We start from the raw sequence: 24,758 nt of genomic DNA, 5'->3' as shown, positions 1-24,758 counted from the left end.
GGGTGCTGCTCCCTCCGCTGGGAGCGTGTCCCCTCCAGGCAGGAAGGCAGCACCTCCACCGTGTGAGGCCGTCTCAGGAGCACACGGGGGCACAGCCTGGGCCGCACGCGGGTCCTCTGCGATGGCAGGTGGGGTTGCCCGGGGTGGCGGCAAGTCACCGAGCCCCCGTTCTGCCCTGTAGCCAGGAGGCTGGAGCCGCGGTCGGGCACATCGGCCACGTCATTTGTTCTCCTCATTGTCCAACTCCAGGCTCCAGCTCTGTGTTCCGGGCAGGAGTAGGAGGGCAAGGCATCTGCCACCCACATTTACTTTTTCTAAAAAATCAAAACTTGACCCCCAAATGCCCCAGAAAGTCAGACCCCGGCTGACTTCTCGGCCGCCGGAAGTGTCCTGCCGTAAGACGTGAAGAGAGCTTCTCTGCCGTCGGCGATGGAGAGAGGAACTGAAGACACAGGGACCACCGATTCCCTCAAAATCCCACTGAATATTTTAGAGCCAGGGAAATCTGGGGTTCAGCTGGCAGCTTGCCCTGGCCACACAAGCTCGTGGGCCTGCCATGGCACCTTGCTGGCACACAGGCCGGCTGACCCGCTGCTCAGCAAAGGGGACGGTCCCCACAGCCCGCCACAGGCTGCGTTGCACAGCAGGAACGCCTTTCTCTCACAGCAGCGCTCCTGCTCTCTGGGCTGCTCATGTCCTGGCACACAGGACTCATGGGCCACACAAAGGGGCAGCACCTGACTTTGTTCCTTGGGTCTGCTAAGCTCTGCCGTGTGATGGCTCTGAACCCAACAGGGACCCGTGTCCTGCATCGGGCAGCGTGGCGCAGGGATCTGCCTGCCCCTGCCAGCTGGGGTGGCCGATGCCTGGAGCAGATAGGGCTGGCTGACTTCGGCTCCTGGGTGAAGGACCAGGATGGCAGGGGTGCTCTGTGTGGCCAACACCCCGCCTGGTCCAGAGGGACCCTGAACCCTGTGCTGGCTAGAGCCTCAGAGGCAGGCAGCAGGCTGCAGGTCCCCAGACCTGATGCAGGGGGTTATACCCAAGGTCTGTCCCTCACTCGGCCCTGCACCTCTTCCTGGCGGTTAAGCAGGAGAGCAGGAAGGGGGGGCGGGGGGGCACGGGGGCAGCTCCCACTTGGAAGACACTAGGTGCACGGCAAGACAAAGGCACAGGGGTTGTGGGGTGTAGCGTCCCGGGAGTGGACATGGCTGTCCCAGAAGGTGGGCAGGGCCCCTGGCCTCCAGGTGAGGATCATGGCTCAGAGGCCTGAGGGGCTCTCGGGCCTTCCTTATGAGGTGACTGCTGCTTTGCCCCACACTGTGCCAGTGCACATAGGCCCTGTTGTCTCGGGTCCCCACTTCCAGAACAAACTGGAAGACCCCTCTTTCTGAGAAATCTCGGTTTTTAGGTGTTGGCCACTGTAGTGAATGGTGGCTCCTCTTCCTCTCTCTCCCTGACCGGCGCAGGGGTGACTTGGGGACATGGAGCACCCACCCCATGGATGGAGATGGGGGCTGGGGGACACTTGCTGGGCTCCAGGGCTAGAGCGTGGAAGCAGGGGTCTCGGGCAGGACACAGACAGGAACCAATCCCACCCGGGCTCGTGGGAGCTGAGCAGCACCTGAGCGTCGGGTCTGGGTGCTAATCAGCCGTGCTGAGCTCGCCTGCCTCAGGATTCCCGCCGTGTGTCCTGCAGGCCTTGCATCTTACCTGACCCCTGATCAGATCAACTCTTGACAGACGTTCACACGCTCCCAGGTGAGACAGGGCCCTGCCTCCACCTCCCCAGGGTGGACCCGCCTGCCCCCTCCGGCTTCATTTACGTTCCGTACAGATGCTGGTGTCCTGGCCCCGGGGTCGGGAGACACCCAGGGTCCTTATAGCCCATGAAGGGTGGTCTAGCTGAGTGCCGTCGGGGACTCCTGCAACAGGACCAGAACCCCACGGTCTCAGGAGAGGTACCCTAGAACTGCAGGTCCGGCCAGCAGGGGCCCTGCACTACCCATTCTGAACTCTCACCTTCCCAGAAACGGGGGGCAGAATCACTTACCAAAGACACGCGGAGTCCGCACAGCTGGACTTGCTCCTGGCCCGGGGCCGACGCCGCCCCAGCCTGACCCCCAGCCCGCCGGGAGACCCCCCCAACTCCTCGTCCACACCGCTGGCGACGCTGCACCGACAGAAGGGGTGGCACCAGCCCATTCTCTGTGTTAAGATTTGCCAGGTATGAGGTCAGGGTGCTCTCGTGAGCCCCCAAAACACCCCTGAAAACCATGACTGTTGATCTGACAACAGTGGAAGTAACAGGGTGCCGGCTGGACGGAGAAGACACACCCCACGGCAGCTGGCAGAATGCCCCAGGAGCACACGGGGAGCATCCCCCGGCCCCTCCTGGTTCCCAGCGCGGGGCTGAGCTCCCCCTGGGGGCAAAATGGGAAACTGCCCCCTTTCCCCCTGGAGCACATTGCAGGCCTGCTCCAGCCCTCACCCCTGCCTGGGCAAGGACTGCCATAGTTTAGGTCTCAGACTACCAGCACCCGTGGGAATCCTCAAGCTGCCCAGCCCTCCGGACGTGGACCCACCCTCCAGTTACTCTGTCTCCTTCTCTGGTCTCCTCCCTGGATGAATGACACTTCAGTTGCTGCGTGTAGTTTGGAGATTGAGGCTAAGAGGCCTGGAAGCCTTCCTGGAATGTTCTAGAAAGCTGTGGAAGGCTGCATGCAGTGGGGAGCTTGGTGTGCAGGAGGGGCTCTCCACTGCTATCTCCAGTGTATGGCCACCCAGGCCCCCCCAAAGCTTCTCCATGAGCCCCCTGCACCAGTCACAAGCACCTCTCCAAATTTTAAGCTCCCAGGGCAGTTGGGACCACAGGAGGAGCTGGATAAAGGCACCCGCAGGGTTCAAAGGCAGTACCTGGGGGTCATCTGGGTGGGCAGGTGCTGAGCCGGGCAGGGGTGTGTTCCCTCAGTGGGTCTCACATACCTGTCGAAGACCCAGTCCAATGCAATCAGCTGTGACAGGACCCAGGAGAGGATGCCATGGGGCTTTGGGCTGTCCCCTCGGGGTGGGGTGGGGCTGTCTGAGCCAGGGGCTGAGACCCTTCCCGGATCCCCACTCCCCCTCAGTGCATTCTTCCTGCTCCCTGGTTGCCTGGGGCCAGCTCCCAGCGCCAACATTCCTGGCTTGCTTCAAAGCAGTTCAAAAGGAACTCCAAAATAATACCCCCTAGATTCATCCCCGTAAACAAACGGAGGCAGGTGGAAGGTCCAGAACAGAAGATGGGTCACATAAACCTGGGTTTGATTCAGTGTCCATATGACCATTAAAAATGATGTTTGATAAATGATGGTGAAGAATATTTAGTTACATAGAGTTCATACAGAGTAAAAAATAGATATGTATCTGCCTAAGAGAGCGGTCAGCACCATCTCACTGTCATTGAGTATATACAGGCTTGGTAGACACACTTGCGGGATCCATGTCAAAGTGTTAACCTTGGCGGTTTCGATGTGGTGGAATAGTCAGTCTTTGTTCTCCGGTATTTTGCATCTTTTCTGCAATGAATATGCAATACCTTCAGAAGCAGAAAACATGATTTTTGAAGTTCTATTGGCACTTCTATCGTAACAGAAACATTGACTCTGTGTGGTGCTGTCCCACGGGGCAAGTGCAGAGGTCCCCGCCCACCTGAACTGACCGCTGGGAGAGCCGGGAGCGCTGGGTGTCCTGGCTGTGCCCTGACCAGCTACTTCCCTCTGCTGGGGGCCAACGGAAGCCTTTTGCTTGCCTCTGTAGGCTTCTAAAGCCAGGCTGTCGGGTCAGTTTCTAAGTTTCTTGCCTGCACAAACTTCCACTCAGCAGACCTGGTGTGGGGCCCCCACGGGGCCTGGGACATGCCCAAGTCCGTGGAAAGGGAAGCACGGGCAGCACTGGAGTGACATCTTGGTCAGTTACGGGACACTCCCGAAGCAGGCTTGCGAGTCCCCATAAACACTGAACAGCACGAGGGCCCAGGGAGGCCAAGCTTGAAGCCCTGCGCCGCCTAGCAGAGTTGGGGTACCCTGTACCCCTCCCTGCTGTGCGCACCCCCACCCCTCCCCTATACCTCCTGCCTCTAACCCCGCTGTAAGCCTCCAGTGCCCACACACCCCTTACCTCCGCCCTCCACCTCTATGCTACCACCCAGGCAGGGACATGCCAGGGGACTTTGCTGATAGGCTGGTGACATCTGGGGTGAAGGGTAGCAGGGGTGTCTCCTGCTCCAGACAGCAGGAGATGGGGAGGCAGGGGTGACCCCACGGTTCAGGCTGGTTGAGGCACATTCGGACACGGACAGGGTCTTCCCCGAACCCTGCAGACCTCAAGTGCTGCTCACAATGCTCCGTAAAGGTCCTAGAGGGACGCGCCTGCCACCAACTATCGGTCAGCGGGCGAGCACCACGCTCGGGCCCCAGACTTCACGGGCCGCCTCCGAGTGACCCCACGTGTGGGGTCCCGGGTGAGGCAGGGAACCCACGGGCTGGCGGGCTTTCCCGGGGGACAGCACCCCTCCCACTGAGGGCAGAGGACCGCTTGAGTCTGGCAGGCCCACTCGAAGGCCAACGCCAGCTTCGACTCGCCCCGCCCACCGGCCCGGACCCCGCCCACCGGCCCGGACCCCGCCCCTCGGTCCCGGACCCCGCCCCTCGCGGCTCTGCCGCGGCCCCACCGCGCAGGCGCCAGCGCAGGTGCTTGTCGTTTGAAAGTATGGCGCCCGCGGGCCCGCGGCTGGTGCTGCGTGAGGAGAAGATCCGGGAGAAGAGCGGCCTGGCGCCTCACCACGACCTGGGTGCGCGGCGGTGCGGGCCGGCGGAGGGTGCGAGCTTCCCGCCGCGGCGTCCGCAGACGGGGTCGGGCCAGAGCGCGCCGTCCTGACCGCGCTCTTCCCGAACCGTCGAAGGCGGGGGGCGGGGAAGAAGGGGGGCCGCGGGGGGCGGGGCGCCGGGGGTCAGAGGGGGCGGGGGAGCCGCCGGGGGGCGGGGTCCGCGGGGGGCGGGGTCCGCGGGGGGCGGGGCGCCGGGGGTCAGAGGGGGGCGGGGAGCCGCCGGGGGGCGGGGTCCGCGGGGGGCGGGGCGCCGGGGGTCAGAGGGGCCCGCGGGGGGCGGGACGTCTGCTGAGGCCCCGGACCGAGTGGGGCGGGGACCGCGGGCGGCGGGGCCCGGAGTGGGGCCGGGGTCGCGGTGGGGGCGGGGACAGGGGGCCGAGCGGGGGCGCGGTGGGGGGGCCCCGGGGCGGGCCGAGAGAGTCCGCGGGTTTTCTTCTATTTAAAACGTGTTTTCAAGATCGCGATCGGTTTGGTTCGCTTTGATGGGGAGACGGAGGGGAGCGGGGACGAGCGGACTCCTCCGCGCCCCCGGGGGTGCCCGCGCGGACCCCACCCCGGACCCTGAGGTCGGGCGGAAATGCCGAGCCTCCCGCACGTCCCGCCCGCGCTCCACCCCGGGAGGCGGTTTCGGTCGGCGCCTCCAGGGGTGCGGCCGCCCGCGGTCGCGGGGCTCGGGGCGTTCCGGGACCCTGCGCTGTGTGCGCGGCGGACCTGGCGGGCGGCCGGCGTGCGGTGTGGCCCGGAGAGGCCTGTCCCTGCGGCGCCCCGAGGGCACGTGTCGCTTGTCCGCCGGGGGACGCGCTCGTGCCGCTTCCTTCGGGGCTGGGGGCTGTGGCGGGCGCTGGGACCGACCCTCGGGAGAAGGCGTCGGGCTCGCGCGTGCCCGGGTTCTCCGGTCCGAGTCCGGAGGTCGGTCGTGCCGTCCGTGCAGGCCTGGGAGTCGCCTGCGACCGGCCCCGGGGATGCGTGTGTCGCCGTGTCGCTAGCCGGAGACGCCACGCGCTCTGCGTCTGTTGCCGCGCACTCCGCGCGGGGTTTACCCTGGAGACGGGGACGCGGGAGGGGAGCGGAGCGCCCAGCGCAGGGCCGGAGGGGCCGGACCCGCCTCCCTGAGATCGCGACCCGAGCGGAGCGGGGGTCCCGGCCGGCGCCCGCCCCCCCCCCACGCGGGCGCTCCTGCTTGGGTAGGGTCCGGCGCGGAGAGGGCGACGGCGACGCAGGCCTGCGGTTTCCCGCCCGGACACCGGGCCGTGACTCACACTGTCACCTTCCCGCTAGCTCGGCGGTGTTGGGAGCTTTCCTTGAGAAGTCCTCTTCGGCCTGTGCGCTCTTGGGGGGGGGGGTTCTCCGTGCGATTCTCTGTGTAAATCTGTCCAGGCGTGTTCGGTTCACCGTCCGGTCTGCGCTGGTGAATGGTCCAGGTGCGCTCTCGGGGCGCCCGGAGTTTCCTGCAAATGCGGGTCGGATCCTGTTGGCTGATAATGAGGTGATTCTTCTGGATCCTGGTTGATTTCCCGCCCGGCAGCTGTCCGGATGCGGGGCAGGGGACGGGGCAGCCCCTCGCCCGGAGCCTGAATTGGTCGGTCCCTCTTGCACTGCGTCCTGGGTGTTGGAGCTGTGCTGTCTGAAGCCGGGTGAGGGTTAGGGCCCGGGGGATGTGGAGAGAGCCCGCAAGCCGGTGGTGCTCCCGGTTCTCCCCGGTGACGTTCTTGGTGCGGCGTCTGCTACTGTAGCTGCTCCAGCTTTCCTTGGTTCCAGTTTTCAGGGCACCTCCGTCCCCATCCGTGTCCCTTTAATCTAAGCCTGGCCCGTGGCACTGTTTGAAATGAGGTTCTTGTCGGCAGTGCGTGGTGGGTTCATTTTTAGTGACCCTGCCAATCCGTTTTATGGAGTGTGCTTGGACCCTTTCCGTGAGGTGGATTGTTGGTGCGGGACAGCTGAGCATGCCGTGGCATGGTTTGTTTCCTACTGTCTTGTTCTTCTTTAGTTTCCTGCCTTCCTGGGGCTTGACTGTTTTCTTAGTTTCCGTTTTGAGTTATCTATCAGAGTTTGGAGCTTAGCTCTTTGTATAGTGTTTGTAATGGTGGTTCATAAATCACAGTGTATTTGTATAACTTAACACAGTCTGCTTGTGTGGACATTTTACCCCGTTAAGCAGAACGTAGAAACTTTATAAGCAATGTTTCCTTTTTCTTTTTTATCTTTCATAATTTAGTTGTCTTAAGTATTTTCTCTGGATGCCTTGGAAACCACATTAGTTGTTTTCCCTTTTCTTTTACAGTCATCCAACATGTTAAATAACTCTAGAGGAAACATTGTTACTACGTGTTTCCCTGTTTCATTATTCGTTCTTCATTCCTGGTGCTTCGGGTTTTCTTCTTTTATCCTCCTCTGTGCTGGAAGAGATCTCTGCAGCAGTTGCCGTAGGACGGCTGTGCTGGTGAGACGTCTGTGTTTCTTCACTCGAAAACACCGTATGTCACCTCAGTCCCTAAGACTGTTTTTGGCGGATACAGAGTTCTGGGTTGAAAGTTCTTTTCTTTCAGCACCTGGGAAATGTGGGGCCCTTCCTTCAGGCCTCCTTGGTTCTGAAGCATAGTCCCCTGTCCTGTGAGTAGTTTTCTCTACCAGTAATGCCTTTTCTGGTTGCTTTCGAGATTCTTCCACTGTTCTTAGTTTTTAGAAGTTTATTTCTGATGTATCTGGGCTTTTTTTTTTTTTTTTTTTGGTCTTTATTCTGTTTGTGGTTTTCTCAGATACTGGAATATGTACCTGTATGTCCTTTGCCAAATCTGATAAGTTTTCAGCTATTATTTCTTTAATTGTTAAAATTTTTTCTTCTTTGTCACACTTTCCCTTCTTCTTGGAACTCTAATTGGAACTGCACTGGGACCTGTTGTGACAGGAATGTTAGATCTTTTTCTGCGGACCCTTGAGGCTCTGCTCTTTTTATTTTTATTTTTTTTAAGTGTCTTCTCTCTGCTGGTCAAGTAAAACAATTTCGATCAATATGTTGCTGCATTTACTCTGGATTTTGGCTTCTGTCGTCTCCTCCTGTTACTGAGCTGCTTCTGCACAGTGCTTTTGATTCACTTATTGTATTTCACGTTTCTGAAATTGCTGTTTGTTTTCTTTATGTTTTCTGCTTTTTAGCCAAGACTTCCTATTTATCGTTTGTTTCAAGAATGTTGATAATTGTTCATTGAACTATTGCTTTAAAATTCTTTTTTTTTTTAAGACCTTATTTATTTATTTGACACAAAGAGACAGAGATCACAAGTAGGCAGAGAGGCAGACAGAGAGAGAGGGGGAAGCAGGCTCCCCGCGGAGCAGAGAGCCCGATGCGGGACTTGATCCCAAAACCCTGGGATCATGACCTGAGCCAAAGGTGACTTAACCCGCTGAGCCCCCCAGGCATTCCTTTAAAATTCTTGTTAAAAAGTTCTGACTCTTGTCATTTCTATGTTGGTGTCTGTTGATTGTTTTCCTCATTCGAATTGAGATTTTTTTTCAGTTTTTGGTCACTTTGTATTGCGTTGTGGACATTTTGGGTATTAAGAGGCTTTTTCTTTTGTAAATCTCATTGCAGTGTTGGCACTGAGTGGGTGCTGCCTCACGGCTGAGGTGGCGGCCAGCATCCTGTCACATACACACTCCGCGCATGCCTGTGGGCCAGCCGGGGTAGGCGTCGGGGTCCACTCATGCTTTCTCGGTGCCGTCCACGGTGCAAGGCAGATGTATGGTGCATTTTTTTACTGGGTGCTGAGCTAGTGTGGGGCTCACGTCAGGGTCCTGTGCTGCAAGGCACCCATCCTCATCCTCCTCCCATGGCCCAAGGGCTTACCCTTCTGTGCTAGTCAGAGTCCATTGGCCGTTCTGGGTGGCCAGCTTCGTTGGCCCTCAGACTGCGATGTGTGGACGACAAAATAGAGCAACGCAGGGCCCTCACCGCTTGATGGTTTTCTGGAGGTCCCTAGACAGTGGGGCTCCCGTTCCCCACCCTCCCGAGGGGTCTGGTGCTTGTTTCATACCTTGGTTTCCAGGGAGTTAGGCATAGGACACGAGTAGAAGTAGGGTGAGATGGGTCTATTCTGTCTTGTGTGGAACTGGAGGCCCACAAATCAATTTTAAATTTGACTGAGATGTGTTTTAAAACATAAATATTCCTGAGGAAGTGTTGATGTGCCTAGACCCAAACTGTCTTTTTGATTACAGAAACTTATTATTGTAGCAACATTTACTTACTGGCTGCGCGTTGAGTGTGCCACGCAGAGGATGACCGTGCCCTCGTGTGTAAGTGGCACGGACTAGGCAGGCTAGCTAACCAGTGGGCTTCTGATCGGGACCCCTGAGTGGAGGCTACGCAGGCGCTGGGCTGAGCAGCCAGGAGTCAGAGTAAGAGCCCGGCTAGGAGGGCCTTGCTGGTGGGGGGTGCGGTCTGACAGGGGAAGCAGGGGCGTGGGGAGCAGGGCAAGGGCTCGGAGACATTTGGGGCATAAATAAGCTGAAACCTTGAGTGCGATTCTTTAATATCACCGTTCAGTTAAAAGTAATTTTCTGTTCTTAGCTGAGCTCCAGTCACTGTCTATTCCCGGAACTTACCAAGAGAAGATTACTCATCTGGGAACTTCTCTGGTGAACCTGACGGGTCTGAAGTCTCTAGACCTCTCACGCAACTCCTTGGTGAGTCTAGAGGTAAGTTTTAAGTTTGTTTCTTCAAAGACAACTTACTGTTGTCAGGAGCAGTGCAAAGTACGTGTATAGTCAAAAATACCCTCTGTGGGGCACCTGGGGTGCTCAGCGGGTTAAAGCCTCTGTCTTCGACTCAGGTCGTGGTCTCAGGGTCCTGGGATCGAGCCCCGCATCGGGCTCCCTGCTCAGCGGGGGGCCTGCTTCCCCCCCTCTCTCTGCCTGCCTCTCTGCCTGCTTGTGATCTCTGTCTCTCTCTGTGTCAAATAAAGTCTTAAAAAAAAAATCTTACACCTGCACTTATGTGTAGGCTGTATACTTGGGTCTGATTACAGGTGGTGTTTTTCTTGTGCATCTCATTACGTCTTTAAACTACTTGGACAACCAGAAGTCCTATCTCTGATGAAGACGATTGTATCTTTAAGGGAACTAAAATAAGGCCCCAAAGACTGTTGTGTGTGCCAGTCAGTCTGTCCCTGTCTGCGCTGCGTTTCTCTTCATCCACATTGGACGCTCACATCTGTTTATCATCTGCCTGCTGGTGGCCTCAAACCCTGGAGTGGCCAAGCCACGGGCGTGGGGCTTCCCGCAACGCTCCTGACGCGGCGGGCGCTTGGCCTGCTGAGCAAGGAAGAAGCCGCCGGCTGATGGCAGCGCGGGACGTTGTGTGAACGCTGCCCGTGACTTCATGGAGAAGAGGCTCGTGCCGCCCTTGGTAGAGAGAGACCCCCAGCACGGGGCTGGGAACCTGCCCAGAGTACCCCCTCCGGGCACCGGCTGTCCCGGTCTGTGCGGTGTGAGCGCCAACTGCAGGAGACGGTGACAAGCCGGTGGAAGCGGGCCGTCCCCGGTGCTGTCCGGGCTCTGTGCACGTGACCTTCCACAGCCGCTGGCCGCTCCCTGCATGGGACCCGCGGGCTGCCTCCGTGGAGCACGCCTGTCTCTGCTCTTCCTGCCAGCCGCCTGTGGCCGTGGCCGGTGCCGGTGCAGGTGCCAGTGCAGGTGCATACCACGCCTAGCTCACTGCGGCTGAGCATGAGCTCACTGTGCCTTCGTCCCGTTGGCAGGGTGTCCAGTACCTGACCGCGCTGGAGAGCCTCAACCTCTACTACAACAGCATCTCTTCGCTCGCTGAGGTGCTGCGGCTCCACTCCCTGCCAGAGCTCGCCGACGTGGACTTCCGGCTGAACCCCGTGGTGAAGAACGAGGCCGACTACCGCCTCTTCGTCGTGCACATGCTTCCGAAGCTCAGGCAGCTGGGTAGGTGCCGCGGCCTCGCTCATGGCAGCGCTGGGCGGCGACCCGCGCGCTCCGCTCCCTGTTTGCACCCGTGTCTCACCGGCTGGGTGTTGTGGGGCGCTGCCTGGGAGGAGGGCGGGGAGCTCTGGCCACAGACACCTGCCTTGGGCGGCCAGGAGCTCGGTTGTGGGGGAGGGGCAGGCTGCTCTGTCACTTTCTGGCCCTCCACATTGTCACTGACTGGCCTGGATATACTCTCTAGGATCCGGTGGCGTTTCCTTGCCGGGCTGCCCAGGCTTCATCTTAGGCAGTTGGATGCTTCCTGGTTTCATGTCCACTTGGAAGGGCAGGTAGAGGAAGAGAAGTTCATGTGTCACACCGTCCCCCAGACAATAGGGACGGGAGAGTGAGGTTCTGTTGGCAGGTAGAGCTGCCCACTGGCTTAGTCACCCGTGTCCCTCAAAGAAACAGGTCTGTGTCAGGCCGTGGGACAAGCTTCCAGGGAGCTGGCCAGCCACGCCCGGGGGGAGGGTCATGCTTACAGAAGCCATCGTGGCGCCTCCCCAAGCCCTTCCTGGTTACCAGGAGTTGTTTTCATCATGAGCGTTGTGCTGGTGCCCACCTTGTGTCGCCGCACCCGTGAGAGCGTGGCGTGTGAGCCCAAGGGCACGCTGAGCACGGGGAAGGGGCTGGCTTAGAGCCTGGGCCCCTCAGTCCGCCGTGTGAATGGGGTCATAAGTGCCAAGCAGTGGCGGAGTCGGCACGTCCCCGTGAAGGGCAGTGTTGCTCTGTGTCCTTAGTGATCACAGTGTGTCCTCAAGCCTGAGGGCCAGTTCATGCCTGGTGAGTCTGGGGGCGTTCGGGCGTCTCTGTCTTCTGGGAGCTGACCTAATGAAACCAGAGTCAAGCCGGATCACAGCAGCGCTTGTCAGGGAAGACGGTCCACTGTCCTTGCACGCGGTAGGTACTGAGCTGGGGCCGCACTGTGGCTACTGGCCTGGCAGCGCCCAGGTGGTATCCGTGGAGATCCCCGTGTTTTGCGTCTCTTGGCTATAGCAGGTTCTCTCGCGAACGCTTTCTGCACAAGCTCGCCTCCCGGTGCCCCGTCCCCCGTGCTGCTGGGCCGTCAGCTCTGGGAGCCTGCCGCTCTGTCGGGCCGCGCCTGCCTGGGGTTAGGGGTGGGCTGTGGGCATCAGTGACCAACCCCCATCGGTACGTGTTTAGTTTGGATTTTCAGGTATTTGAGGGGAGTACGTGCTGGTGCTCTCGCTTACTTCCGTTTACCAGTAGTTGAAGTTGGCGCTTTCACAAGCATTATGGTCCACATTATTGAAAAATTTTGCCGTCTTCAGTCTTAAATCTTTACTTTTCTCTTCATTATAAAGGTTTTAGATTCAGCCTCTTAGAGTGTGCAGAAGGGACATAATGAAGAGGGGCAGAAGGAGAGGGAGATCAGGCTCCCCACTGAGCAGGGAGCCCCAGCGGGGCTCGATCCAAGGAACCCGGGATCATGACCCGAGCTGAGGGCAGACAATCGACTGAACCACCCAAGTGCCCCCAGAGCATTGACTTTTGATGTTGGGAAGCATCTTAACCCTCAGATATGCTGAGGAAGACCCAGGAGTAAGAACTGATTAGAGGCCTTCCGGGGCCCTGGGCACTCAGGCGGGGGCAGTTCATCCTGCGCATCTGACGGTGCAAATCCTAGGCCCAAACACAAGACCTTGACTCCTCTCTTTAGCGAGTTCAGGGTTCTTATCCACAGAGACGTCTCCGACGTGCTCAGTGAGGTTCAAGAACCTCACAGGGCGCCCCCAGGACATGCATTAAGGGAGGGCGGTGCTGAGAAGGAAGTGCGCGTGAGCCGCGTGTCCCTCCCCGCGGCAGCAGGCTGCCGGCACGTGGTCCCTGGGGCTGCGCCGCGTGGGAGCCGGCCAGCCCTGCTGGAGCCCGCACTCGGCATCTCTGGGAAGCCTAGTGTAGCTACGACGGCCCAGCATTCCTTTCCTGGGGCTGCACAGTGCTTAGGGGGGACTCCTGGGGCAGTGCCGGCCTGCCTGGGGGGATGGAAGGTCCCTGAAAAGTGGTGGCAGTCCTGGTCATGTGCGGTTGGCTGCAGGGAGCGCGACGGGGGTGCCTTCCTTTCCACAGGGAAGTGGGTGTGCTTCAGGGGTGCTAGGAGGTACCCTGTGGGGTTTGGTCACCAGGGCCTGTCCCCTGCTTCGTGACTTGCTCATTTCTCTGGCATTTTCTCCCTAGATGACCGTCCTGTGAGAGAGAGCGAGCGGAAGGCGTCCCGGCTGCATTTTGCGTCGGAGGAGTCACTCAGCTCGAAGCAGAGCTTCCCCGCTGGTTTCAGAGTCGGAGGGTAAGAGCAGAAGTGGCATCTGGACGCGGAGAGGAGCTGTTCAGACTTGTCTGTGGCTAGAACCTTTACCGGAAAGATACTTCTGTGTGCCGACCGCCACTCGGAGGGCAGCTGTGCCGAAGAGGAGAGGGGCCCTCTGCCCGTTGTCCGTGTTTTCCGTAGTTACTTGTCATAGTAGAATGTTTATTGAAGTGACACATGTAACATCAAACCGTGTGAAAGCACGGCCCCTCGTCGCCTCCTCAGCCTCGGAGGCGGCCCCCGCCCCTTCTGCGGCCGCGTCTGCTGGCGGCTTGTTTGCGCCCTCTCTCCTCTCCAGACCGGACCAGCGCACCGCCAGTCGGCATGCGAGCGCTTTGACGCGGGAGCTGACGGCTGCACGGGCCCTCGCTCCGCGGCCCGACGGTCCGTCCGTGCGGCGTGGTCCTCCCAGCACGCTCTGCTCAGTGGCGGCGGCGGTGCTGGCTCTGCCGTGTGCGGCCAAGCGGTGGGACCGGCATCTCCGGCCTGCCTGTGCCCCGCCTCGTGCCCGCTCCTGGCTCTTGTCAGCTGTCCTGTTATGTTCAACTGCTCTGGGAAGGTTGACAGCATTTCAGGGAGTTCTGAAACCATAAGCTGTCTTCGTGGTTTGCAGGTTGATTTTATTTATTTAGTTAGTTAGTTAGTTTTTAAGATTTTATGTATTTGTCAGAAAGAGACAACGTGCGCACAAGCAGAGGGGGCAACAGGCGGAGAGAGAAGCCGGCTCCCCGCTGAGCAGAGAGCCGGTGTGCGGCTCCAACCCAGAACCCTGGGATCCTGACCTGAGCAGCAGGCAGACGCTTGACTGGGCCCCTGGGCGTCCGTACAGGTGGATTTGAAAGGGCAACGTCTGCCTCGCTTGTGCCAGGGTCATAGACTGTACGCCGTGTCGCTCTGTCTAAAGCCTTCAGCCGTCTTGCACCGTATGCCTTAGCTTACCTTTCGGCTCCTCAGCGCACAGATTGACCTGCTCTTTCCCGAAGAGGGCTGGAGCGCGAATACTTTTGCTTCTGCGGACCACGCGATCTCTTTCCCGGCTTTGGAACTCTGCCTCTGTCGCGTGAAGGCACCCGCAGATAATGCTTCAACAAACAAACGGCTGCGTTCCAGTACAGCTTCATTTACGGGGATAGGCAGGGCGCTGGGTTTGAGCTGTGGCCTCGCTTAGCCAGTTTCTGTTCTGATGTCTCAGGATCAGTTCCAAGTCCTTGGGGTCTCTTGTTCGTCAGGTCCCCTTATCTCTCCCGCTCCCCTTCCTTCCCCATTTCAAACCAGACCAATGACTGTGTAGACAGCTGTTCTCAGTACTGTGTGCAATGGTCTGGATGTTTGTGGCCCCCAAATTCCTGTGTCGAACCCTTACCCTGCTAGGTGCTGCTGTCAGGAGGTGAGGCCCCCAAAGGCAGAGCCTCATGGATGGGCGTGGCAGCTTGTAGAGAGACAACCCACCCCCCCGAGTTCCCCAGCCCCTTCCACCCCGTGAGATTCTGAGTCAGGTAGTGTCGACTTCTGACTTTGCTCTTCGTCGATATTTTCTTGGGTCTTCCGGGGCCTTTGCCGCTCTGTGTAAGTGTCAGTTTGTTCGTGTCCGTGGAAGACCTTGCTGGGACCCCTGTGACCGCGGTGACTCTTACAGATCGGACTGGGAGGATCGGACACGTGACAGTCTTGAGTCTTCGTGCGAGCACAGGGGGTCTGTGCGTGTGTTAGTTCTTGATTTCACTTAGCAGAGGTGTGTGCTTTTCCTCAAACAGATCTTGCACACGTGTCGTTCGATTACACCTAATCTGTCGTCTTGGGATGCCTCCGTAAATGGTGCTGTCCTGCTTCATTTGGCACGCCAGATCTTGTTGGTGTGCAGGAAAAGCCTGACTTTTGCATGTTCACCTTGCGTGTGTGTTTCCTAGAGCTGATGTCGCAAAGTGCCACAGACCGGGTAGCTCAATAACAGAAATCTGTTGTCTCACCGTTGTCAAGGTCGAAGTCTGGAATCAAGATGTTGGGGCGTTGATTCTTCGTGGAGGCTGTGAGGGAGAACCTGTTCCTTTAGTCTTCTCGTGCTGTGCTGGAAATCTTTGGTGTTCCTTGGCTTGCAGATGTATCTTACCAGTGCTGTGTCTTCACGTGGCTGTCTTCCTTCTCCCTGTGTCTTCGCACAGGGTCTCTCCTTCTACATGCTTGTTTCTGTGTCCCAGTTTCTCCAGAAGGTGCCGGTCAGGTTGGATTAGGGGCTGAGCCTAGTCTCGTATTAACTTGATTACGTATGTGAAGACCCCATTTCCAAATAAGGTCACGTTCTGAGGTACAGGGTGTTGGGACTTCCTATCTTTTGAGAGGGACACAATGCGAATCGTAACTCCTTGTGTTTTGCAGCCTTATTTTACTGGAGTTTTTTTCCCCTTGTTTTTGGTTCATTCTTGAGGATTTTCTGCATAGACGATCATGTATCTGTGACAAAGACAACTTCCCAGTCTGTATACCTTTTATTTCCTGTTCTTGTCTTACTGCATTGGCTGAGACTTCCGGTGTGACGTTTAAAAGAAGCAATGAGAGGGGCCGCCCTTGCCTTGCCCTACTTACAGGGATGTATCTGTTTCTCACCACTAAGTGGGATGTTAGCTACAGGTTTCCATAGATGTTCCCTCTAGTCTTAGTTTGCTGATCATTGTTATCATCAGTGGATGTTGGATTGGGTCAAATGCTTTTTCTGTCATGGTATGAGCATGTGAGTTTTCTTCTTTAGTCTTTTGATGTGATGATTGCATTGATTGATTTTCAAATGTTGAACCAGCCTTGCATACCTGGAATAAATCCCACTTGGTTGTGGTGTATAATTCTTTTTATACGTCGTTGGATACAGTTTGCTGGTATTTTGTTGAGGATTTTTGCATCTGTGCTCATGGGAGCTATTGGTCTATAGTTTTCTTGCATGTTAAAATAAGGCTGACATAGTATGAGTTAGGAAATATCCTCTCTGCTTCTGTCTTCTAGAAGAGATTACAGAGAATTGGTATAATTGTTTTCTTTAAATATTTGATAGAATTCACCAGTGAGCCATCTGGACTTGGTATTTTAGAGGGTTATTAATTATTGATTCAATGTCTTTAATATATATAAATCTAATCAGATTATCCATTTCTCCTTGTGTGAATTTCGATAGAATGTTTCCAGGAACTGGTCTGTTTCATTAGATTATCAAGTTGTGATAGGGTTGTTCATAGTTTTACTGTCCTGTTTGTGTTCATGGGATCTGTCATCACAATTCCTCTTTCATTTCTGATACTAGTAATTCGTGTCTTTTTGTTCTAATTAACCTGGCACGGAAGTTTTTCAATTTTACTTTTAAAGAACTAGCTTTTTTTTTTTCCTATCTGTTGATTTCCTGTTTTCCGTCTCACTGCTTGCTGCTCTAATTTTATTTCTTTTCTTCTGCTTACTTGGGATTTAATTTGCTCCTCCTTTTCTAAATTCCTAAGATGGAAGCTTGGAGCTTGGGTTATTGATTGTAGATTTTACTGTTTTCCTAATGTATGAATTACATTCTAAATAGTGATTTCACCGGATCCCGCAAGTGTGTTTTCATTTTCATTTAATTCAAAATAGTTGCACATTTCTCGGGAGATTTCTTCTTTGACTCGTGCGGTGTGTTATCCAGGAATTTGCTCTTTAATCTCCCGAGTATCTGGGATTTTCCAGTTCTCTTCCTGTTACTGATTACTAGGCTAATTGCACTGTGGCAGAGAGCAGACACTCGACACATCCTCCTCTCTTCGGTGTGCTCATATGTGCCTGAGGGCTCCTGGTGTGACCTGTCGGCTCGAGGAGAGCGTGGAGTCTGCAGTCGTTGGGTGCAGTGGTCTGCAGGTGTCAGGACCTCCGTCGGACTGATGGTGCCGTTGAGCTCAGCTGTGTCCTCACTGACTTTCTGCCCGCCGGGTCCATACAGGTCCCGGATGTTACCGTCTTCTTGGAGAACGGAGCCCCTGTCTCCATGTAACGCCTCTTTTATTCCTGAAAACATTCCTGATTTCAAGTCTGCTCCATCTGAAATTACTGTAGATACTGTTGCTTTCTTTTGAATAGTGTCAGCGCGATATATTTCTTTTTAATACTTTCCTCTTTTTTAAAAGATTTTATTTATTTGAGGGAGAGAGAGCGAGAGGACACGGATGAGAGCACAAGCAGAGAACCGGCAGGGGGAGAGGGAGAAGCAGACTTCCCCCTAAGCCGGGAACCCGATGTGGGGCTCCATGTCAGGACCCCAAGATCATGGCCTGAGCCGAAGGCAGCTGCTTAACCGAGTGAGCCACCCAGGCGCCCCTAACCCTTTACTTTTTATCCATATGTGTCTTTATATTTAAAATGGGTTTCTCGTGGGTGACTTGTAGGTGGAGCTTGATTTTGATCCATGTTGAATCTCTTTGCGTTGGAACGTCTAGACCATTGATGTTTAAAGGGTTATTGATAGGGTTGGATTTATGTCTGCCACGTTCATTTCTGTTTCCTCTGTTCCTGTTCTCGTCTTCCGCTCTGTTTCTTCCTTCTGTGGTTCTGAATGAGTGAGTTACACCGTCCCGTGTTCTCTCTGGTTAGCCTCTCAGTGGCACTTACATTCTCACTTTTCTTAGTGTCCACCCTAGAGTATGCAGTAGACTTGACAACTAATCCAAGTCCACTTCCAAATGCCGTCGCGCTGCTCCCTGGCAGTGGCAGTACCTCAACTCCCCAAACATTCCTCGTCCCCTCCCGTCCTCGCATTGCAGGCGTCGTCATCCGCTTCATGGACGCGTAAGCTGTGATCGTACCGGTCATATGTGGGTACCCGTGATCACATACATTGTTGCGGTCGTCTGTTGATCAGTTAAGAATAAGACAAAATAAAAATTTTTATTTTATTCCTTCTCAGTGCTCTTCCTTTCTCTGTAGATCTGTTTCTAGCCTGTATCATTCTTCTCTCTAGAGAACTTCTTTTAACGTTTCTTACAAGGCGTCTACTGGCATCATATTCCACTATCCGTTTATCTGAGAAAGTCTTCTTTTCTCCTTCCCTTTTTTTTTCTTTAAGGTTTTACTTACTTATTTGACAGAAGAGTCGAGACCAAGCGTAAGCGGGGGAGTGGAGCGGGAGAAGCAGGCTTCTCACCGAGCAGGGAGCCTGGTATGGGGCTGGACCCCAGGACCCGGGGATCATGACCTGAGCCGAAGGCAGACGCTTCAGCGACGGAGCCCCCCAGGCGCCCTCTCGACTTTTGAAGGATAATCTTGCAGGGTACCAAATTCTAGGGTGGTAGCTTTTCTCTCAGCAACTTCAATACTTGGCTCTTGCATTGCTTGCGTGATTTCTGAGGGAGGTCTGATGTAATTCTTGTATTTGTTCCTCTACACATAAAGTGTTTTTTCCCTTTGGCTTATTCCAGCCTTTTTTTTTTTTCCACTTTCTTTTATTTCCTCCAGTTTGGTTAGGATCTTCCTTGATGCGGGTTTTGGGTGTTTGCTCTGGCGGCGCTCTCTGGGCTTCCTGAGTCTGTGACTTTAAATACTTTTTGTGTTTCTTTTTCTCTTTCTGACGTTCTCATTAAGCATGTGTTATACCTTGTGGTTGTCCATCGTCCTTCAACTCTTGGGTGTTCTCTTGTGGGTTTTTCCAGTCTTCTTCTCTACCTGTGTTTCGGTTTTGGACGATCGTGTTGAGCTGTCCTGAGGCCCAGAGATTCATCCCTCGGCTGTGTCCAGGCCACTGACGAGCCCATCGGACACTTTCATTTCTCTTATGGTGCGTGTGATCCCTGGCATTCCTTCTTCCGTCTTTGTTAGAATGTCATCTCTCTGCTTCAGTTTCCCCTGTCGTCTTGTGTACTGTCTGCTTTTTCCATTAGACCTCTTGACATCATCACTTGTCGTTGTTTTAAACCCTCGTCTGCTAACGCTGGCGTTCCTGCCGTACCTGAGTTCTGACACTTGCTCTTCCTGTTCACGATTGTTCGGCCACTTGGAGTCCCTTGGGACTCCAGATGCGTTTTAGGGTGTGTTTCTCTGCTCCGGCCAAAGTCGCCCGCGGGATTTTGACATGTATCGCGCTGATTCTGTAGGTTGCTTTGGGAAGTACCGACGCTTGAGCAGTGTCAGGTCTTCCCGTCCATGAAGATGGGACGTGTTTCTATTTATTTAGGTCTTCTTTAATTTCCTCCAGCAGTCTTTTGTAGTTCACTTGTCCTTGATAGTCTCAAGACTGAACTGTCACAGAGTTCAGAACTCAGAGAGCCTCCTCCTGACCTGACGCAGCCTCGTGATCCAGAGGTGACTGGGAGACCCGAGAGACAGGAACGTGTCAGGTTTCTGTGGGCAGACCTAGAGAGAACCCAAGTCCCCTTCCCGTGGCGCTGGTCCGGAAAACTCTCAGAGGTAGAAAATAGTAAATAGTATCGATTTCTAGTAATAGTAGTAGTCCGATCAGATATATAGCACCAGCACTCATAGTGGGTGACTGAGTATTATCGTTGAAGAGCTCTTGTGCGCTGCCTGTGTTGGAAGTGAACGGCCCTTGGTGTTTGTCCGTCTCCGTGCTGAGGGCCGCCATTGGTAGGGAGGTCGTGTGCTAGAGCACCTCATGCTCAGTGTGGAGAGATTTTCACTTAAAGTGAAGACAGAATTTCAGAACACCACACCCGTTAACTTCCTTGACACCTGGCATGTTGCGGATATGCTAGGAAGAGAACACACTAGCGGATGTCAGAACAGGGGCTTTCTGGACCTTTCGTTCTTGAGTGGACCCTCCTGGGGTTCTGTGCCCTATTCAGACGGCATGGTGACGTCACGTGACCTTCTTTTCATGAGCGCTTGTCCTGTGGATGTCTTGCACTGACTTCTTTAATAGAGCACTGGGAGCCATTTTCTGCCGCACACCAGCTCCTTCCTGGAGACCCCGTGGCCATGCTGGGGCACTTGTCTTCCTTCACTGGGCTGCGTGCTCTGGTACGGGACTCTGGCTTGAGCGACAGCACTGAGTTTGCTTTTCCTTGCAGACCGTGCCACTCTAGGGCCCTGTGTGCTGACCCCTCGGCCAAGAAGTGCTTGGTCATGGACGCAGATGACGAGGCAGTCCTGAACCTCATTGCTGAGTGCGAGTGGGACTTGAGCAACCCTCCTGGGAGCACAAGTTCCAGCCAGAGGGAGCGAGAGGCCGACCTCCGTAGTTCTCAAGGTAGGCTGCTACTCCACCGCGAAGGCCCAGTGGGCCCAGCCTGTGCTGGGAGCTGGCCGTCTCTGGCCTCTTGATACACAGCTGTGCTTTCCAGAAAATGGACCTTTTCCTGGCGAATCCTCATGACGTCTCTGTGAACTTGAAAATACTAGTGGTTTGGATTCTAGAATTGTGACAGGTGATGTCACCGTAATTGAATATATAGTTCTGCATGTGTGGCTGTTCAAACGTCCTTCCTCGGGTAGACCACGATTTTACTTACAGGCAGACCCGGAAATTCAGAGTAGACGGGTGAAGTGTCCTGTGGTTGGTGACACTGGTGTCCGTCCCCACCGCGAGGGGTGTTCATTTGGCTTAAGAGACGTGTGGTGCTCAGCCAGCCCGGTTCAGGGCGTTAGACCCGACACGGACGTCGGGAGGTCTCTGTGGCATGCGGGCTTCTCTACAGGCTTTGCTCGGGGCCTCCCTTTGCCACCAGGCCTTGTGTATGTGCGCCGGCTCGCTCCTTCTGTTGCGAGTTTCTGAGAAATTTTCCTGAAGACAGCAGGCTAAGGCGTTAATTTGGGCTAGAATCCCAGGACTCCCCAGCTGACACGAGGACATCTGCCCGGTGGATGTCCTCGCCAGCTCGTCGCGGTCAGTCTTTTCAGGTGTGGCCCTCCTGGGCGCGTGGTCGGGCCTCCTCGCCGTTCTCACGCACACTTCCCTGAAGACCGCTGGGGGGACGCTTCTGCTCCTCTCTGTTCCCCTCCGGGTTTCTCTTCTTCGTCTTGGGTCAGAAGAGTTCTTTCTCTGTGGTTCTCTTCGTGCAAGGCCTTTCTCAGCTGTAAGTGCCGCAGCCTCCCCTTCTCCGGCCCGCCTTGTGTGTGCCCGACCGCGCTCGAAGAGAAGCGGCTCTCGCCATCCAGCTTGTGCGTTCTGTTCTCTCTGTGGTTTGTGCTTTCTGGTGTGCGCTTGCTTTGCAGGAGATCTCCGTCTGCCCACGCCTGTGAAGAGGCTGCCTTCTCAGTCGGAAACTGTGGCACACCTGTTGATTCCGTTGACGAGCCTCTCTGCGTTCGGCCCGTGTTGGGTCGCTTGTCGCGTCTGCGTGCTGGCGTGGCGCCGACCTCCTCCCGCAGCCGCGCCGTCCGTGCTAAGGCCAGACGGGGCGAGTCCACCTGCACTGTCCCTTTTTCTTGTTTAGTTGGGTCCCGGATAGCTGTCACACGCTGTCAGAAGGTAAAGATGGAATTTCTGATGAAATAAAACTTCAAATGTTTTTTAATAAAATAGAATCCAGACATCTGTTGAGCCCTCTGTCAGCACAGCCTCAGTGTGGGGACTCCATCAGGGCGGGCCATGAGAAGAGGAAGGGCAGCTCTCGAGGCTGTGGTCCAGAAAAGAGGCTTCAGGACCAGTGCTGGGGGGAGCCGCCCCCGCAGTGTGGACAGCACGTGCACTTCACCCCACACCCGGGTGAGCAGTCCCGCGCTTCCAGCCCCTTCTCCTATAAGCCTTTGTAATTCCCAAATGCTAGATTTTTCCTCACTTTTTTGTTGTGCATGTTAAGGTACTTTCAGGTGGGTTGTCCGTGTGCGTGTGCATGTATGCACGCATGCACCCGGGCACACACGATCACCTTTTTCAGTGCAGGCACTGGTCGCTGCGGCCAGAGAACTCGGTCTGCTGAGGGCTGCGCTCTGCCTCCCTTACAGTTTCTGCAGACATGGAGGACTCGACCCTTTCTCAGAAGTCCAGTTTGTCAGCACAGAAGGGGTTAAATCCATTGCCCGCTCCTGGGAAGTGCAGAAAGCGAAGACCGCCTGGCAGGAGATCCCAGGCTCCCGCAGACCAGGAGGGCCTGAGACGCCTGCAGAGGCCGACCGTGTCGTCGAGCCCCGAGGAGACGCTGAGCCGGCAGAGTGGCTCGGAGGCCCGGAGCGAAAGGACCTTGTCTCCCTCAGAGGTGTCGGAGCCCGAGGACGAGGAGCCCTGCGGCAGGAGCAGCACCGGAGAGGTGAGCGCGGGAGCCGCACGGGACTGGGTGGTGAGGCGGGGCTGCTGTAGCCCTTCTGTGCTCCCCCGCCCACCCCTGCCCTCGCCGGCCCCCGCCGGAGAAGCTTGTGCACTGGTCTCCCTGCAGCACCGCGACGTCGTGGTCTGTCGCAGGTGTGCTTCCGGGCTCCATGGCCCCTCCCGCCGCCCTCGGCGCTTTGAGGCGAGAGTGTAGGCACAGGCAAGGGGCGATTGTTCTGTGCTTGTCTCAGAGGCGGAGTCCGTCCTCTTGGCCAGGGCGCTGTCAAGAGTCCTGGTGTGGCGGGCGGTGTCCTGCACGTGCATCCTGTGGTTTTCCAAAGGCCTCATCCTGCGTAAGGACGGAGAGTCCTTCCAGCCTCTCAGTGACCCAGAGCCACGTGGGCACTGACTCGGCTGCTGTTGTCCCTGGGTTTGTTGGAGACGGAGGCACGAAGTGCTGGGAATTGGGGCCCCCCGTGGGCGGCACAGAGCAGACTGTGGCATGGCGGTCTGGCCCGTCACTGCTTTAGCAGACATGAGGAGCTGGCCTCCCGCGGGGTTGGTTAGGGGAGCGATTTTGCTTCCTGTGGTCGGTCCTGAGTTGCAAACAGGGAGAAAAATCAGGAGAGCCATCACTTAACTGATCGATTTCTGGCCACGGGGCCGGTTGTTACAGGGGTCATGGTTTGGCCTCCTGGCTGGTTGCTGTAGGTCGAGCGTCAGAAGGCTGCTCTCCTAGAGGCTCTGGTCATGGCCCGTACGGTCATTCTCTCACTGTCTGGATTGAAGACTGGAAAGGAAGAAAAATGAGGCTCTCTTTGAGATAGGAACATGCCTGGGCCCTTCCCGTGCCCCAGAGGCCTGGCCTCCCACTCTGCCCAGTTCAGAGCTTCGCCCGGAGAACTCGTGCAGGTGCTGTGGGGACTTAGCGTTTGCAGGCGTCGTGGAGTCCTTTGCGGCCTCGTGGAGACCATCCTCACAGCCGGCACTGCCCTGAGCTCCTCAGGTGGCAAACGGAAGCTTGAGTGAGCGCATTGAGGACGCTGGCTCTGTCACCCGTGCCTGAGGACAAGTGTCCAGACGTGGCTTCCGAGGGAGGTGTTAGTGCCCGGTGCTCCCTGGGACACTCAGCCTTAGCTTTTTGGGCGAGGGCCAGGCTTTCGTGTCTTCATGCTGCCCCACCCCCCGTGGGACCTTGGGCAGAGCGTGCTTGCCTGCTCGGCTCTTTCTGGGGGGCCTGGGGTGGGCGGTGGCGGCAGGCGTTGAGGAGCTGTCCCCGCTGGAGTGGCTTTACCTGCCTTGCCTCCTTGCCGGGTCTCTGCTCTTCGGAAGTTCCTCAAGTGGAAAAGCCCTCTGGAGGTTAGCTCACTGCAGAGCCCTAAGTGGGGCTCTCCCCAGCCTTCTGCTTGGAGCTGCTTCCTGGGGACCTGGGACTAACCTGCGTCCCAGCTCTGGGACGGCCCAGAGACAGATGTGAGCTTCTGTGCCCTCCCTTGCCAAATCCCCAGACTCTTAGGAAGTGGGCAGCAGAGCAGAGGCTGTCCCCCTTTCTTTGATAATTTTTCTAAATTATCAAATTTAATAACTTATCTAAATTTCTAATTTATCTAAATAATTTCTGAAAGGAGGAAAAGCAAGAGATGAAGTGCACGCTGACATAGCCCTGGTGGGATGGGCCTGGATGGAGTTGTGATGGTCTCTCCTGGCAGCCCTTCTGCCCACATCGTCCTGGCCTGACCACCATCTGGGCCAGCGTGTGACATCATTACATTCAGGGCTTTCCAGGTGCCCGTGGCTGTTGAGGCTGAGACTGGCTCTGATGGGTCTCCAGCCTCCAGGGGTCCCTGTGGAGTGGTTCGAGAGGGCCCAGAGCAGGCCATTGTGGGAGCTGTCACAGCCTTAGAGCTTAAACCGTGATGTGGATTTCATGACCATCATCTCGGTATGACTCCTTCTCATGGACCCTTTAGTTCCTCCAGGAGCAGGGATGTCACTGGAGATGCACATCCTGTGCCACCTCGGCAGCCTGTGGCCTCTGGATGGCCCTGTGCCCCACCTGTCTGTGGGATGCGGGTGTCCGTGTGAGGCATGGAGGGCACCAGGAGGGCCTGGGGCTTTGCATCAGGCAGTAGCTCCTGGTCCAGGATCACGGCTCTCTCTCCATTGCAGGTGGTCCCCAAACTGTCCTCTGCTGTGCCGCCCGGGAAGAAGGCTGCGCTGGAGGTGGCACTTCTGGAGGCGCTCCTTGACCTGGTGGACAGGTACTGGAGTGGCTGCAAGTCCCTGCATGACAATGAGGTGTTCCGGGGTGAGTCGTGAAGGATGGTCCATGCAGACCCGCACTCGGGGCCCCTCCGGGCTGCATTCCATTTGCA

The 24,758-nt window shown here is 56.3% G+C and overlaps 1 protein-coding gene across 6 annotated transcripts in view; it reads left to right on the top strand.

Moving 5' to 3' along the window:
* The first annotated feature begins 4,687 nt into the window (after positions 1-4,687).
* The window catches only part of CEP72 (centrosomal protein 72), a 31,782-nt gene continuing 11,711 nt past the window's right edge, over positions 4,688-24,758 (top strand). The window contains exons 1-8 of one of the 6 annotated variants that reach the window (XM_045089389.1): positions 4,688-4,831; positions 9,435-9,550; positions 10,624-10,816; positions 13,055-13,163; positions 20,207-20,385; positions 21,661-21,843; positions 22,083-22,384; positions 24,553-24,691. In XM_045089389.1, the coding sequence (XP_044945324.1) occupies positions 4,750-4,831; positions 9,435-9,550; positions 10,624-10,816; positions 13,055-13,163; positions 20,207-20,385; positions 21,661-21,843; positions 22,083-22,384; positions 24,553-24,691 (1,303 nt within the window). In that variant the 5' untranslated portion in view covers positions 4,688-4,749. Of the gene's footprint in view, positions 4,832-5,315; positions 6,052-9,434; positions 9,563-10,623; positions 10,817-13,054; positions 13,164-20,206; positions 20,386-21,660; positions 21,844-22,082; positions 22,385-24,552; positions 24,692-24,758 lie in introns of those variants that run through there. The other 5 variants (XM_045089383.1, XM_045089397.1, XM_045089365.1 and 2 more) reach the window with 5 other exon arrangements.

The sequence above is a fragment of the Mustela putorius genome, unplaced genomic scaffold (assembly GCF_011764305.1).
Source record: "Mustela putorius furo isolate JIRA1106 unplaced genomic scaffold, ASM1176430v1.1 tig00000107_pilon_pilon_pilon, whole genome shotgun sequence".
NCBI lineage: Eukaryota > Metazoa > Chordata > Mammalia > Carnivora > Mustelidae > Mustela > Mustela putorius.
Note: the sequence above shows the minus strand (reverse complement) of the source record. Positions and strands in the feature narration are given on the sequence as shown.